Source organism: Sceloporus undulatus, chromosome 2 (assembly GCF_019175285.1).
Source record: "Sceloporus undulatus isolate JIND9_A2432 ecotype Alabama chromosome 2, SceUnd_v1.1, whole genome shotgun sequence".
Lineage (NCBI taxonomy): Eukaryota > Metazoa > Chordata > Lepidosauria > Squamata > Phrynosomatidae > Sceloporus > Sceloporus undulatus.
The window spans coordinates 87,278,992-87,297,122 of record NC_056523.1 but is presented as its reverse complement, the minus strand read 5'-3'; the positions used below and the strand labels follow the sequence as shown (position 1 = coordinate 87,297,122).

Below are 18,131 nucleotides of genomic sequence, written 5' to 3'. Positions count from 1 at the left end.
TTGCAAGCATATTCCCCTCCCCCCTCTGTGTGTGTGTGTGTGTAATTTTTATTTTTGACATATTATGTGAATGTTTGTGCTACAGGTTGATACATATTGATAGAATGTGTATGCTTGTGCTACATTTCCTTTTCGTTTGTTTGCTGCTGCCATGGCACATCACTTTGCAAGTGGCATTTTTTAAAAATTATTTTTTGTATATGTAACAATATGCAAATGCTTGTGCTACATATGTGTAGGAAACGAAGGGAAAGGAAGAGGATGCCAAGGGGAGGGAATCTGAAACGACCTGAAGGCACACAACCCATGCATATACACACACAAGTTGACAGAATATGTGAATGCTGCCGCCAGTTTTTATTTTAAAAGGTGGGGGGAAAGTACCCATTCCGTTGCCCAGTGGTTGTAGGATACATCACCTTTGACAAAAGCGTAAGTGAATTTGATTGACAACAAAGGAGGCTCCATTTTAAAGCAGTACTGCAAATGTGAACTTCAGAAGGGCAAATTGCATTGATCAAGGTAAAGAGTAGTGGGAACTTCTTTCTGGGGAGATTCGATACCGGCTCATTGAGTCCGGACCAGATCTACCCAGGGCAAATGAGCTAGTGGGAATGGGGCCTGAGTTATACCAGGGATGTCATTTGCCACTTTCAATGTTCTTCCAACCAACCCAAAGGGGGATGATATCCCAGACATGTGTCTCACTGAAGTGTTGACCCAAAGGGGTTGATTCCTTCTGGTGTCGGTCCTGGAATTACCTGCTGCAGGTGACATACTACCATTGGCTATCTCTACTTTATCTGCCCCTGCCACACAAAAAGGTGAAGAGTCTGGCACAGTAGAAACAGCTGCTCTTGACTGGGAATGTTTTGGTCTTGTTACCCTGAATCCTCCAAAGAAATAGAATAGAATAATAGAGTTGGAAGAGACCACAAGGGCCACCCAATCCAACCCCGTGCCATGCAGGAACTCACAGTCAAAGCATCCCTGACAGATAGCCATCCAGCCTCTGTTTAAAAACCTCCAAAGAAGGAGACTCCATCACACTCTGAGGGAGTGTGTTCCACTGTCAAACAGCTCTTACTGTCAGGCTAGATGACAAAGTTTCCTCTCTCCTTTCAGTAAATAGCATTAAGCATACTGCTGGGATTTTTGTTTCTTTTCCAAGTTACCAAGAGTAGATTATTCTGGATCCCTTTTCTTGGCATTCATTTCTTCGGTATTCTTTTGTTTTAAAAACGCCACCTTGCCTCATGTCTATATATTAACTGCCATCTACCTCCGTGGGATAGTGTTTCTGCTTCATTGGCTTTCAATTTGCCCAAAAACATGATTATAGAACTGACTGGTGTCTTAATCTTTCAGATCCATAATGTAGGAACTGGTCTTTGTGCAGATACCAAACATGGAGCTCTAGGATCACCACTTAGGGTTGAAACCTGTGTGAAAAGCAAAGGAGAAGCAGCATGGAATAATGTCCAGGTAAGGGGGTGTGTGTGTTTGGAATGAGCTAATTCTTAGGAGTCTCCAGAGGTTTTACAGAAATAAATGTTTTATCAGCATTAACAATACAAAAATCCTACGGTGGTTTCACTGCTGTAATCCTAATAAAAGGGATTTTATTAGGGTACTAGAACATAGTTTGTGTGCTTGCTTAGATGCCAAACAAATACATACTTCCATTAATGGAACTAAATGTCTACAGTGAATGTAAGAGAGATGTATTTTATATTGTACATGGCCTTGTCAGAAAGACTGTATGTAAATAAGTATATTCTGGAATCAAATGTTACATTAATACACAGGGGACAAACAGAAATAAAGTTCCATAGCTAATAGTAACACAACCATAACATATACGCACATGTTTGTTTCAAAGCATCTTCTGAAACTAGTGATGAAAGATCATAGCAACAGATCTGCCAGCAAATTTGGTAACCATTTGCACAAGATTGACATTTCCAATAGATGTCTGAAAGAGATGGTGCTGGTAATGACCTTTAAAGCCATACATGGCTAGGCTCCAATCTATCCACAGGGTCACCTCCTTCCATACAATCCATCCCACACACTCAGGTCCTCTTGGAAGAATCTACTGCAGCCTATAAAGACCAGGTTGGTGGCGGTTACCCAGAGGACCTTTCCTCTATGGCTCCCAAATTATGGAATGGCCTTTCAGAAGAGATCTGTCATATTACCAGCTTGGACAGCTTCAAAAAAGCTGTCAAGACAGATCTCTTCCAGCAGGCCTTTCCTGAATAGCAAACTTGGCCACCCATTGTATTAACCATCACACTGAATACCCTGTAACCCCGTTTCCCATCTCTGTTTATTTTAATGTATTATTTTAATTATTAAACATGTTTAATTGATGTTTTAGGGGAGGGAGGAAATATTTGGGATTATTGTTGAATTATATGGATTCTTATTTTAAGCTGCCTCGATCCTGAACAGACAGGTGGGGTAAAAACTGAGGATGAGGATGGTGATGATAATGAAGAAACTGGCCAAACAGTAATTTCATTCTCTAATGTGTGGGATCCCCAAAATGAGAGCTTTATTTTAGCATATTGGTTGCAAGTGTTACATTTAATATAGCACTCAGAAAAACAAGTAAACATACTGTTTTTCAGAAATTGCTATATAATTATCTTCTTGAGTTTGAAAAAATGAGTTCATATCTGCAGAGTCAGATGAACTGCATTCCAGAATATTGAAGGAACGTGCTGACATACTCATAGAACCACCTGCCATCATTTTTGAGAAATCTTGGAGAATGGGTGAGGTGTCAGAGGACTGGAGATGAGCCTGATGAGGCCTGAATAGCACAGAATATAGTGGGACTATTACTTTCATTAGCCTGATGGTACACAGCTTCCGCATCAACGAAAGTAATAGTCCCAATATATTCTGTGCTGCTCAGGCCTCATCTGCAGTACTGCATTAAATTCTGGGTGCCTCATTTTAAGTAGGATATAGACAAATTGGAGTAAATTCAGAAAAGGGCAATGAAGATGATAAGAGGTATGGCAACCTAAACATATGAGGAAAGGTTGAAGGAGCTGGCCATGTCCAACTTGTTGAAGAGAAGACTGAGGAGTAACATGATTGCACTCATTAAATACCTCAAAGATTGCCACAAAGAGGGGGGGTGCGAGCTTGTTCTCTGATGCTCCAGAGGGGTAGGACCAAGTCTTACGGCTTGATGTTATAGGAGAGTAGAGTTTGATTGACAGTTAGAACGAACTTCTTGATCATAAGAACAGTTCAGAAATGGAACCATCTGCCTAGAGAGGTGGTTGGGTCTCATTTACTGGATGTCTTCAAAAAGAGACTGAAGAGCTACCTGCTGGGGTTGCTCTAGCTGGATATCCTACATTGAATAGGGGATTCAATCTGATGGCCATCGGTCCCCTTCAAACTCTTATGATTCTATGAACAACACCTGGATAACTTTTTGTATGCTTGGATACTGGAAATGAAGGCAGTGCTGTTTTAAATCCAGTCCCTCACCCCACTCTTGCAAAGAGGTTTGTGCAGTTATTACATGTTAGCTTATTTAAATTAAACATTTTATTAGTGTTAATAGAGGTACCGTGTAGCAATTACTTCCATCCTTAACATCCCAGATTGTTATAGCTTCTCATTAGTGAATCAGTGTGATACTAGTTTAATTTAAGAGATCTGCTTTCTGTCCTCCAAGTGAAAGCATGTAATTGGTCTTATTACTGTGAAACTCTTGCTTTTTGCTTTATCTAATGCTTTTTCTTCTCTGTGTTAACTCTTTTGTCACATACAGGGATTACACCTTTTTTTTCTGATGTAGGTCCTGTCTTTTCTTTCCTTCCTTAAATTATTCAGAGGGTTTATATTCCTCTCTCTCTTTTTTTTTTTACTACAGTCTTCAAGCAGCTCATGTTTGTAAACCTAGACCAGTTGAACCAAGAGTCAAATTCTTAAAACATACACCAAACTAAACAGCCAGCTTGACTCAACCAAACCTAGCATCAGAATTCTTTTCTCAGAGGGCTATTGCCATTTCTGCCTTTTTCACTGTCTCTTTGGCCACCACCTAATTAGTCATCTTTCTTCATGTCCATCTACTGCTGAACTCTGCTGGTTTCTTAATTCCATATGTGGATTAAACAGCACCTAGTGGTGTGCTGTTTGTGTATGCTTTCCAAAGACTATATACTTCTCCTGTGATGCTCTAAGGCAGTATATGAATTTGGATTCCACACATAAATCCTATGTTATTCTTTGTGGTTCTGTACATCACAATGTGGCCTGTGAACAGCTTCTTTCTGAACCGTTCTAGAAGTGAAAACTTTTGGCAGAAGGTTTTGGCCTCATCATCAGCCTCACCATGCAAGACAGTCATAGTACTGAGTTTGGGTTGAAGCTGTAATCTGTATATAACTAGTGGCAACTTTTGAATAATGGCTTGGTTTCTTGTCTGCCTTTAGGAGTCAATAGATGTTCACACTGAGTAATTATTTGATTAGCACAAATTGCAAACAGAAGATAGAGTTTTTTATCCTCACTACTTTTTTGAGGGTTTGATGTTTGTCCTGGCAGGTATTCACATTCAGCTGGCGAGAAGACATTCGTCCAGGTGACCCCCAGCACACAAAAAAATTCTGCTTTGATGCCATTTCCCACAACAGTCCAGTAACCCTCTATGACTGTCATGGAATGAAGGGAAATCAGTTGTGGAAGTATAGGAAGGTGAGTGTGTATGATTATTGTGACTTCTAGAATAACATGGTAGTTACTGTAATTTTTGATCATGTGACTGCAGCAGGAAGACACTGCTTTGTTAAAGTTGTTGAGTTTTTGTATTATTTTTAATCATTAATAAACATGAATAAAGCACAAGCACATTTTTGCCAAAGATAGCAAAAGTAACTTGTTTGCCTTAAGGGTGCCATGAGAAGCTGTTCCACAGTGGACAATAAGACCTACATAATACTGCTGGGAGAGATTATCCGGAGGCATGGGGCAGGGTGCTATGAGTATGCTGATGAAGACCAAATATATTTATCCATGCCTTCAAATATAGCCTCAGCTAAGGATAGTATGTCTCCTCTGAATGTATGCCTGGAGGAAGTAGTGGGCTGGATGAGGGAAAGCAAATTGAAGCTCAATCCAGATAAAACAGAGGTGTCAAGGCCCCTAACCTGGGTTTGGAGGTGTATCAACCAGTTCTAGATGGATTACACTGCCCCTGAAAAACTATGTTTGCACTTAAGAGGTATTTCTGGAGCCACTGCTCCAAATGACAGCTCAGATAAATATGATGGTTAGGAGTGCTTACTAACAGCTTTGGCTGTTACACCAGTTGCACCCTTCTAGAGCTGTAGAACTTAAAGATGGTACTGCACACGCTGGTAATCTCAAGGCTGAACTTTTGCAAGGCTGGACTTTTGAATTAGTTCAAAATGAGGTAGCCAGATTGGTTACTGGTACATCCTGGAGTGATCATATTACACCAATATTAAAATCACTCCACTGGTTGCCAGTTAGTTTTTGGGCAAGGTACAGAGTATTGGTTATTATCTTTAAAGTCCTGATTTTAAATTGTAATTTTAAATGAAAATTTTAAATGTGGATTGTTTTAATACATACATTTCTTCTTCATGGTCTCTGTGACTCACACAACTGGGGTATTCCTGTACCTGTGCAGAGCACCTTCAGAACCTTGTGGAATAGCTAGGCAAGATTTTTGACAGTAGCTCTGCCCATCTCCAACCCCATCCCTCAGAGTTCCCACTCATCGACCTGAGCTGCTTTTTGTCCACTGTTTTAGCAGAATCTAGGAACCTCTCTGTCTTCATTTACCTTCAGTTTTGATTCAGCTTGCTCTTGGACTTCTCCTTTCTAAATTCTCTGCCTTGATTTACTTCTATTTTAGCATATGACTTCAGCTTTTCTTTGTGCATCCCTCTGGTTCTGTTTGATCTGTTTCTGGTAAAGACCTCGGGCTGTCTTTCATACTTCTACTTGGTTGTCTTCCTCATCCTTTCTAGTCTCCCTGTTGTGTGAGTCACAGAGAGCATAAAAAAGGACAGGTCGCTTACCTTTAACTGTAGTTCTTAAATTGGCCATCTGTGAAGTCACATAAACCCACCCATCTTCCCCTCAGTTGTGTCCTGCATTTTGGGATTTGGGGAGGCTGCTATGTGGCTTCCTTGGGAACTGAGGTAAAGGAGCAGGAACACTGAGGGGTAGGGTTGGGGATGGGCAGTGCTGCCACCAAAAATCTTGCTTAACTATTCCAGAAGGTTCCAAAGGTGCTCTATACAGGCACAGAAATACCCCAGTTGTGTGACTTTACAGATTACCACTCAAAGAAGTACAATTTAAGATATGCAACCTGTCCATCTTGTTTATTCTTTTAAATTGTTGTGTGTTTTTAACTGATGTTGTGTCCTTAAAAATTAATGTATGTTTTAACTGGTGCTATATTTATTGATCTGTTGTTGTTCTCCACCTCAATCCATGGGGAGAGGTGGGTAAGAAATATCATCATCATCATCATCATCATCATCATCATCATCATCATCAAAAGCAATAAACAATGCATGTAGTCAGCATTTATTGTATAAAGAATTTACTGTATAAAGTACTTTATATGAGAAATATTGCTTCCTCCATCAAAACTGCTGTTAGGGAGTAAATAATTAAATATCGTTCACCTCTAAGGTATTTTACAATTACCTTGGTGCATTCTCTGATGTTGTAAATTGATTTCTTAATTCTCATTCTCAGGACAAGACCCTTTACCATCCAGTAAGTGGCAGCTGCATGGACTGTAGTGAAAATGATAGAAAAATCTTCATGAACACGTGCAACCCTTCATCTCCTACACAGCAGTGGATATTTGAACACACAAATTCAACTGTCTTAGAAAACTTTAACAAAAACCTCGATCTTTAAAGACTGTCTGTACATATATTTATATATATAAATGTATTACAGCTATAGTTTTTACAGGAGAGATGACACATTTTGTAAAAGAATAATTTTTTAAAAAAAAATTAAAAGGGAGAATCTCAGGAGAGGGTGTGACTATCAGGCCAGTCTTTACTTTGATGATGCTGCATTGTTATGTTTTGGGTAAACAAATCTCATCTAGAAATTCTATAATCATGCTATAAATTTTGAAGTCTTGTTCACTAAGGGAAGTTAGAATTGTTTCAGAATTTTAAGTTACTTGGCTATTAAGGTTACTTTTCAAGCTAGCACTTTCCTTTCATGAGGGGATGTGTAACTATCATGAATTCTGCAACACATATTATCTAAGCCAAGCCTGTGGATTTACAATGCAGGGAAAAGTGAGAGGTGTTGTGACACAACCCCAGTTTAGATGGCTAAGGAGAATGCTGTCACTGCCCTTCATTTTGGTAGTACAGTGCGCCCTTGGCTTACACAGGGGATCTGTTCCAGACCCCCCCCCCCCTGCGTAAGCCAAATATCATGTATGCTCAAGCCCCATTCAAGTGAGTGGGGCTCATGCATGTGGCGGCACGGCGGCACGCCCCACTCTATGCAGCTTGGTGCATAAGCTCAAAGCCGCGTATAATGCGGGTGCACTGTATTAAGTTGTTTTGCCTTTGCAAGGCACAAAGCAGGTGATAAGTATATGTAAGTATGCTGCCTTAAATTTACTATCTGTAACTACCAGAGAAGATCCGAGGTGTGGATCTTTTCTCTCTAGATCTCCCTGTCTCTTGTTGTAGGCAACTTTCCCCATTAACATTTCATTTTTTCTCCAGCATTACCTAAAAATGTCTGATTACTCCTTTAAAATTCCCTTTTTTCAGTCTGAATATAATTAAAGGGCAACATTTGGAATGGGGGATTTCTCCAGTTGGATCTAGACCTCCTGGGTTCCTAGCCCAGCCCTCTTAGGGTCCCCAGAAGGTCACATACCCTTCATGACTCCATCATGTGATAGTTTCCCATTCATTGTACAGGCTCTTTTCTATTCTAAAAGGCTCAGCTACTGGCAGTAAGAACTTTAAAAATAAAATGTGCTGGTATTTTTGGTCTCCATCCTATTACCTTTGACCACCAGAATGTGGCACACGAGCTTCTGTGAAACTGAATTTGAGTTGTTCAAAGGGGGAATCCCTTCCTTGTCCTAAATACTGGGGGGGGGGGGACTGCAAAGACAAAGAAGAAGCTTCTACTGGCAGCTGCAAGTAATCCAGCATTTCAAATGCATGCAAATTTATATAATTTTAAAATGCCTATTCTGGACTTATACTCTCATACTCTAGTGTCTTTTAGAACAGGCAGTGCCTGCCCAGAAAATTGAAAAGAACATTCTCAATGTGTTCATCAATTTGAATAAATGAAATATAGTTCCTAAATTCCGCAGTAAGTGAGGTTGCTTATTAACTAAATTACAGTATCAACATTTGCAACTTCTGTCACTAGGTATCACCTCTGTATTCATCTGTCAGAACCTCATGTTTGAGCCCTAGGCCCCCCCCCCCAAATAATACTATTTAACAAGTAATGACTTCTAGGTGAATAAAACATTTGAGGGCTTGATAGAGGGTGAAATCATATGCACTAATCCTGTACACAAATATTCCCAATTTAGGTCCCTTTCAAAGTAGATATTTGGAGGACAAACAACACAAATTTCTTCTGTTGTGAGAAACTGGTTTCAGTTTCATACACCATTCTGTCAGCTTACTGTATAAGAAGCTAAAAGAGAGGTTTTTTACTGCTGTGACAGCCTGCTGCTAGAATAATTAAACAGCTTTCAGTAAGACTGCAGTATTGAAATACAGGGCCATTTTATTGTATAACATTCCAAGGCATTTCTCAGTACAGTTATTGTTCTGTCAAATCATTGATTTGATACTGGAGATTGATTGGGACCTGATGTTCACCTATTGTAAACAGCAGCAACTTGGGACCTTTTCACACTACATAGTTTGAGCACTATGATTCCACTTCAGTTGTGATGGCAACATCCTGTGGAATCATGGAAGGGGCATTTAGAATTCTTAGCCAGAGAGCATCTCTGGTGTCACACCAGACTACAAATCCCAGAATTTCATAGGGATGCAGCCATAGCAGTTAAAGTGGAGGCATAGTGCTATAACTGTGTTGGGTGAAAGGGTCTCTATATCTGTAAATGATGACTGACTGCCCATTGCGTTCAGTTACATCTGAAATAAAATTTGTTCAGTTTATTTGTTCTAATACCAGTTAGGCAAATCAGTCTTCTAAATTACCTGTTTAGTTCACTGGCATCAAACGCTTTGGCTCTCATATACCAACAGAACTAAGGCTAAAGTCCTGAGATTGCTCCAAGAAATTCTCAGTGATATTGGGCCAATGTTGATGAGATGCTTATGGGAAGCCTACCAGAGACAATTTCAGTATAGTATTCTTCCACTTGTGTCCCCCAGCAACATGCTGCCTCTGACCTGGAAGAAATACATAGCCTACATGACTAATGATACTTATCCTCCACGATTTTGTCTAACCTCTTTTAAAACCATACAAGCTGATGTTCATTGCCACTTCACATGTTAGCGGATTCTATTGTTTATGTGAAGCACCGCTCCCTTTTGCCTGTCCAGAATCAATGTAATTCTGTTCCATGTAGAACCAATTTGCAATGACTCCCAGACATGCTTAGGGCTACGTATATAATGTTGCAGAATTCTACAGGCTATACTACTTTGACTGAGGTGCTGTACAGATAGTGGAAAAAATTCAAGAATGAATATAGTTCCACATGTTTCAGAGCTTAGGCCTTCTTACGTTTTTCCCATTTCAGATAACCAATTGGATAATTTAAAAAATAATTAGTGTCAAAACTTTGTATTTTTTTTCCAATTATCTTTTTAGAAAGCTTCTCCAAGTCTATGTTAGCTAAAGATTTACCCAGTACCAGTGATTGTGTGAGTTTGCTATATTTAGCTATTTGGATTAACTGATCAATTGCAAAAAAAGAGTTCAATATTTCTTATTTATGGGGATAGCTACTTAATACATTACCATTCATTGTGGTTCTCCCCCCTCCCCCATAATTTTGGATATCTAATACTAAAAGGTATGCCCAATTAACTGGGTGAAAATCCCATCGGATTAAGTTGTGAGTCAGTGCATATAGGATTGTTCTGTGAGAAATCATCCATCATTCCTGGCAGCTTCAGTAAAGTTGTGTCATTACATTTGCTTGATAACTAACTTTGCATTTTTCTTCAACTCAAGATGAGATTTGTTTTTAAATATATAACTAGTAGTGGACATCTTCCTGTGGCATTTAAAAAGTGGATTATTTTAAGAACTTTCCAAGTGATAAAACAGGCTGGTCAGTTATCCAGTTCTATTTCTTTTCCTTGTAACAGGTGCTCATTTGCTTCTTCCAATTCTACCTCACTAGTCTTTCAGTGGTTAATAAATAATTTTTCTTGGTGCACTCAGAAGCTCAGTTCATGCTCAGGTTTATTTTTAAGTCCAATAAAGAGAAATGCTCCAGGCTCATGTAGAGATTTTTCACTGAATAAAACAAGGAACTAGATGTGAAAGCTTCCATGTGCATGTTAAGATTGCTGACCAGGGTCTCTGCCCTTTACAGGTCCTTTCCTGATATTTATAAGCAGCTTCGTTTTACAAAAATCTTAGGTAGACTTTTTCCCTTTTACATAAATATATTAATAATCTGATAGCCCTACTCTTGATTTTTAAAAAGGGTGAAATAGGTGTGAAGTTGAAGGCTTTCACAGCCAGCATCCATAATTTTTGTGGGTTTTTCAGACTGAGTTTATTCCTGACGTTTCACCAGCAGCTGTGGCTGACATCTTCAGAGACATCTTCGCTGCTGGCGAAATGTCAGGAATAGAACACAGTCTCATAGCCCAAAAAACTATGATGAAATAGGTATTGAAGAATTAGCTATCTACATGTCTTCTATTAATGCATCTAAGAAATACCTCTGCTTGCAGCTAATGGGCTGCTAACCAAATGGAAGTCAATGTATCAAAATGGTGGTTAATTCATATTTTTCTGTTCCTCCATGGCAAAGCAATTACAGATCTCGCTAGTTATTTACCATAATTTCTTATTGTTTTCAAGAGCTCATTCCAATATTTTCTTCCATGGAACATCATGGAGAAGTACCCAATGAAAAATCATATAACAATATGGGATCTGTGTGCATCTTGCAAGAAATGTCCACAAGTGCCCCTCCTAATTATTTATAGTAGTAGGTCATGTTTGTTACAGCTTCTTTCCTAACCCTTTTAGAGAGCATATTGCATAGTACCCACACCCCCACCTTATCCTTGCTATTAGGTCATAAATCTACTGATGTTCACTGCATAAAATTTATGCTGAAGATTAGGGGAAATCTTTAATGAAGTAGCTTGTTTGGTGTTTTTTTGGTTTTTGAGAAAGAGAAGTACCAATAGAGAGAGGCTATGACCTTCTTTGTAGAATAGAAATAATGTCAGTACTTGTATAGCCTAGTATTTCAAATGGTTTTGCCCATTTGGATCCATTAAGTAACTGAAGGGATTTTGTCAAACCATGTTCAAGTTTCAATTACTCAGTTTCTCCCACAGGTTCCTACTGTCAAGCATTACTCTTTACTTTTTAACCCTCAGTTAAGGAAGTGAAAATATCTTATGTGGCAGAAAATTCAATATCATTGTGACCTATGTATGGAATCTACACTCTGAGAAATTCATAATGTTACACAGATTAAGGCAAACATGTCAAGCTGTTGGGAGTCAAGAATTTCTGCAGTGACATGATTGCTGCATAAGATCAAATATTACAAAAATAATTTCAGTTAAATGCCTAACCCAGTCATTTTGGCTTATATTTTGAAGACACAACTAAGTCATAATATTTGTTATATAATGTTCTAGCATTGTGCATTCATGTCATACATTTTTAGTTTTTACAACTGTTTTGCAAGGGAGGTCAGTATTAGTTCCATGTTGAGACTGTGGTGACAGATAGTGGCTTTTTGAATAACTAGCATGTTCTTCTTGAGATTCTAAGTTGGAACTTCTCAGAGTGCATTGTTAGCTAGTTCACTATATTGGCTCCTGCTAAACCTCTGCAGTCTGGCAATATAGGCTGAAATGTAACTGTTAATCCCAAATAGAGTAAACCCATTGACCTTATTGGAACATGTTAACTACTGGTAAATATTTTTATATAAATTAAATGGGTCTATTGTAGTTGGGAACACCTGAAGAGCATTACCTGCAGTCCACTGGAACCAAACACAATGTTAAAAGCCAAATATTAAAAGGACTATTAAAAAAAATTCTGATCTTTAAGTGCTTCCTCACTGCAGCAATATATTTTAAAACGATTACCTTTCTTATCAATCTGTCTGAATGGTGTACCTTGAGCTTCCTCATTAATGATCCATAGTTAGAGAGGGCCACCTGCTGGTTGAAAAGCAAAGAGCCATCTTATCTCATCTGTCCATCACTATACAGTGGTACCCCGGGATACGAAATACCCACGTTACGAAATTTCCGGGATACGAAAAAATCCCATAGGAAATAACTGTTCCGGGTTACGAAGGTTATTTCGGGTTACGAAGAAAATGTTGGTGCTTTTCGGCGCTATTTCACACGAAATCGCGGCTTTTCCCCATTAGCGCCTATGGGTTTTTCGGCTTGCGAAGTATTCCGGGTTACGAAAGCGGCGGCGGAACGAATTAATTTCGTAACCCGGGGTACCACTGTATACTGAATTGCTGTTTTATCTGTGATCTTAATAGCCAAAACCTGAACCTCTAAACAAATGATCTGTAGACATGTCAGTGTTCCCCCTGAGAAGACCATCAGTTAACCAGCCTGAAAATAAGCATTTGGTCTTCCAAGGTTTTAGGATTTATAACAAAATTTGTGTTAGACTAGGCAGCTTTGTTGTGCTGAACCTGGGTGTTCTGAGGGCAGGCATGTGTACTGTGTTTAATTGTGCATCAATTGTTTTTGTCTTTCCAGTCAGGCCCATTTCATGCATTTGATCTTCAGTATAATTGTTGCCTGCAGAGGGTTCCTTAAAGCAGGATATTTGTGTGAAATGACTGCCCACATCAACACAACTGTTCAAACATGACATTTCAGTACATAATTTTGAATGTTTGCAGAGGTATGGTTGAAAGTCTGAATTAGAATATTTCTGTTGTTAGCAGTTATGTAGTGTAGACCCTTGGAAACTGTCTAAATACCTTAGCTGCAAGAAATTTTTCTTGCATGCCATCATACCACTCTGTTGTATAATGGAAAATAATATGTTTCTTTAGCCTCAAACTTCACAGCATCATTAAAATAAGGAAGTGCCTTTTAAAATGCAAATGTACAGCAGATGCCTAAACTTGAAAAATTCCTAGTGCCTTGCTGGACAAGAATGGAGTGGGGTGTGGGATGTACAAGACGTCATTGCAGTGTATAATTAGTATTACGAGGGAAATTTGTTGTGTTTAAATATCCAATTTCAGCATACATTGTAAAATGGAAAGATGTTGGTATTGATTCAGTTAACAAGAACATTTGGAAGTTACTATCTTTTATTTCATTAATTTAAAAAAATAGTAGGAGAAAGAAGTGGGCCACTGTCCAAATGCACACAGTGAAGATTAATCCTGTCAAAACTTCCTGAGTCACTACTGATCTCAGTTGTTGGCACACAGGCATAAAAGGACTAAAATCCTATAGCTGGTCTTTAGCAGAGTAGACACACTGAATCTGTTAGAGTTACCTATATGTTGACTCACTATTCAGCAGCTGAGTCAATGGGTTTACTCTGTTTGGGTTTAACCAGTAGGATGCCAGCTCAGATTCAGCACATAGTGTTCTACACTGATAATTTTTCATGGTATATCAAAGCAGGGTAATTTACACAAAGCATATGGGCCATTAAATATATTTGCTAATATATAATCAGAAATAAGATTAAAGAAGTCTGAAATGTGTTTTCACTATCAAATATGTTTGAGTATCTTTTCACAGGGAAATTAGTTCCGTTCAATTGAACAAAAAGTTAGAGGCTTTGGGATCTGAATACCAAAATAGCAGTAGGAGTGACACATGATCTATTAAGTAACTGCTTACTAGTGGTATCAGGACATCCTATGACTATATTACTCCTTTAGGCTTTATTAGTGGCATGGCTTTATTGATGCAAGGATCAGTAGGCCATATAAAAAGCCATCATAACAACCAGTTCACTAATTTGATGAGTTAATTTTTACCTCCATTTTTCTTATCAAGTTATAATGTAAGAATATGGACAACTAGGAAAGACCAGATGGCATATAGAAGCTTGCTTCCTGATTTATAGGTCTCACTGATTTATAGGTCTCACTGAGTGCTGACAGTGACATAAGTACTGTCTATTTGAAAAAGTCTAGATTAGTGTACAAATCTAGAATTACCCAGTAATAGTAATAATTTCAGGAAGGTAGCTGTGTTAAGAACTGAACAACCTTGAGTTACTTTTTGTATAACTTGGTCCTATGGTTGCTTACTCAGGTCTCATTAATGTCAAATTTAATCTCCAGTGTGTATAGAATTGCAGCATTAAGTGATCAAAGGTCTAGGCATCTTGCCTACCACTGCAGAATAATACAGGGCTCCTTAACATGCTATAAATTATAAAGCATTTTCTACCAATTTTATTCCTTTGGAAAAGTGTTGCAGTGAGTAAATTTTGAAATATAGTTGATACCATATGCACTGAGGTGTCCTCTAAACTTTATGACCACTGCTGCTTTGTAGGTAAGGAAGGTCCAAATTAAATATCAGCCCCATGCAGGAGCAGTGGGTCTTGAGAGCAAGGACATGTGGGTGGGAGATACTGAACATGCCTAATACCTGTTATTTGCTGCCATGTGCTCCCTAGATGTGTCCCCCACAGCCAGCCTCACTTTCTGTTGATACAGCATGTAGCCAACCTGTACGGAGGTACACTATAAGTACAGTGAGGGTTGGTCATCTTTCAGTAGGCCCTTTTATTCTTAAAAGGTATACACCTGCCTTATCTGTGATATGGTGAAAAGATACAGCTATGTCATGTTGAGTTTGGCTGGGGGGGATTGAAAATTGTAGGTGTGACTAATCAATTCTTTGTCACTTACAATCTTAAAGATGACCAGATTTATATGAAACAAGATAACCGTTATGTAAAACATTGCATAATTTGTGACCCATAACTAGTGGCTGTTCAAACTATATTTTGTTCTAAACTCTCCTAATGCCAGAGATTTTAATAGATGAGTGGGCTATAATTCAGTTCAGCTAGAACCGTGTGAATACATTTGGTTGTCACTAATAAATAGGAGTTGTTGTTATCCCAAGTTTAAAAAAATTATGTGAATTAATCTCATGACATTGCATTGAATGTAATCAAGCTAAAACGTTAGCTTCTTTGACAGTAGTATCAAGTGGCCAAATATAATTTAAGGGGCAGGGGAGAAAAATATATAAAGAGGCAGTCTTCAGGGACTCTTTTTTTCACACCTTGTCATGCATGCTTAACAATTTCTTTGAAATTGGATGTTGCCGCATAAATTGGTGTATTTATTTTGTGCATCTTGGGACAATGTCCTATTGTGATGGGGGAGGTAAAAGAAGTCTAGCACTTTAATGTAGTATCATTGATGAACTGGAAATCATTTGGATGTAAGGTGTAGTGTTTCTAAGAACTGGATGGACTTTCTTTTATAATATATTTAAAATAAATTTTTATTGTGTCCTTTTCTGACAGTTTATAGAAATGCTGTGTTTTGTAAAAGATGGACATTTTTTGTGAATGAGAAAATGGAGCATACTTTCATCATTATGCTTTCCAAACTCCTAGTGCAGTCAAAAACCTCCATCTGCTCCAGACATTGACCTGTTGCTTTCTCAATTTTTTTGTACAAAGTTTTTCACGAATTTATTGCCCTTATGGAAACTGAAAATGGTAAAACAGTGGAAACTGTCATTTAGACATCACAAATCATTACTTATTATATCAGGAAATCACATGACATATGGGAGCTTTGTGCAAGATATTCAGCCTATCAAAAGCTCTTTTGCTTATCCTAAACCAGGGTGGGAAAAGTATAGCGTATGAACTGCATGTTATGTCCATGAGTGGACTCCACATACACACACATACACGGGGTGCATGTTTGGGGAACAATTTTGCCACTTCCTTGGGCTGTATCCGCACTGCAAAAATAATTGTTTGACCCCACTTTAACTGCCATGGTGCAATGCTATGGAATTCTGGGAATTGCAATTTTGTGAGACACTCTGTCAGAGAGTTCTGGTGCCACAACAAATTACAGATCCTGGGATGCCATAGGATGAAGCCATGACAGTTAAAGTGGTTTCACAGTGGACTATTTTTGCAGTGTGGATGCAGCCTTGCAGTAGTAAATTAACTTCTATTTGCCTTTGAGACTAAAAAAGGTTTGTTTAAATGTTGGAAATGGATGGCATGGCTAGAACGTGGCCCTCCAAAGCCTCATGGTGGACCAGTGTCAGCCCCTGAAACCCTGGCAATTGTCCACCCCTGCCCTAAACCAAATTTAAACTTTTACAGTTTATTTTCCATTTATTATTCATTTTATACACTGCCCTTAATGAGAAAAACAATAAAACAATTATGAAAAAGAAAAAGAACCCTATTCAATCTCCATGAGGCCTTCACTTGAAGCTAGTCAGACTAAATTGAGCATTGTGACTGACCTCTTTGTAAACAGTTTTCAGATTAGACTACTGACCCAAAGCTTATTTTTCATGAAGCAGGGCAATCTTGGTTTGAGAGAGAAAGCTCTCTTTATGGAAATAAAGTTCTGAATCTAGTAATACTTGTTAAATGACTAACCAAGTTATGCTTTGCTTCAAAGGTTGTTGTGCATCTTTAAGTAGTTTCTGCACTAAAGTGAACCTATCATGGGGTTTTCTTGGTAATTATTGGCAAAATTTGTTCAGATGGGGTTGCCCTTCCTTTCTCTGAGTCTGAGAGAGTGTGACTTGCCCAAGCCCACCCAATAGGTTTTCATGGCTAAGCGGGGATTTGAACCCCGATCTCCCAATGTCCTAGTCCAACACTCAAACCACTACACCACAGTGGCTCTGCTTCAAAGATAAAATAGACCTATAACATTGTGGCTTTTAGTAAATCTCCAGCCTTCACAGATGAATTAAAGATGTCTTAATGATTCATATAGCTTCACATTTGGCATCATATGCTGGAATCAAAAGGAAAGGGGGAAAGGATTAAGTTCATTCTCCCAAAACCAAATGTACATTTTTATGCACAGTAATGGATGCCATTTCTGAAAGGGGACAAAAGATGAGCCCTTGCTCAAATAAACACATGCTAGTCAACATTTCATGGATGAAAACTGGAACACATGTGGTCAAGCAACATCAGTACATGGTCAAGATGGCAAAAGTTAACAAGGAAGAACACACAACCTCGAAGAGGTTGAAACAATTTGCGTTTGCTTGAGCCTACTGGGAAGGGCAAGATTCAACTCCAATCTCCTCCTGCACTCCCCACTCTCTGTGGACCTGAGTGCAAACTACTTTTGCTCTTTTAACTCAGTTTGAACCAACAGAAGTGAGACAAATACTGTAGTAAGAGGGAAAGTGGGAGAGAAGCTGGAAGATGAAAGAATAGAACAGCAGAGGATTAATTGGAACTGTCCTTGTCAAATTGGGACAATAGGGGGGTATAAAAAAGGATTGTATTGACAATTACATGTCAAGACAATTTTTTTGTTTTGCTTTTCCAAATTAGGCAAAAGTAAAAAAATTCAGGTAACTTGATGGCACTTGCTCATACACAGATGTCTGGAGCCCCAGATTTGGCCCATTTGTTCAAATGTATGAAATTTAGAGTCTTCCACTCTTGGCTTCATCTTCCCAGCTCTCATTAGTTCTCATACATTGCATCACAATATGCAAGTCTGAACTTTTTAATCTGACATATTTAACTTTGGGATCTTCCTAACTAGATCTGATCCAGCAGGCATCTTGTTATAATTTTATTTACACTTTTTAGTTTGGCGTATTTAACTTTGGGGTCTTCCTGGCAGCGCAGCGGTTAAATTCCAGTATTGCAGCCAC

General features: G+C 38.6%; 1 protein-coding gene across 1 annotated transcript in view; it reads left to right on the top strand.

Moving 5' to 3' along the window:
* The window catches only part of GALNT10 (polypeptide N-acetylgalactosaminyltransferase 10), a 70,963-nt gene extending 58,474 nt beyond the window's left edge, over nucleotides 1-12,489 (top strand). Inside the window, exons 10-12 of the mRNA XM_042450918.1 lie at nucleotides 1,369-1,485; nucleotides 4,582-4,731; nucleotides 6,775-12,489. Of these exons, the coding sequence (XP_042306852.1) occupies nucleotides 1,369-1,485; nucleotides 4,582-4,731; nucleotides 6,775-6,942 (435 nt within the window). The 3' untranslated portion in view covers nucleotides 6,943-12,489. The remainder of the gene's footprint in view (nucleotides 1-1,368; nucleotides 1,486-4,581; nucleotides 4,732-6,774) is intronic.
* The last annotated feature ends 5,642 nt before the right edge of the window (nucleotides 12,490-18,131 follow it).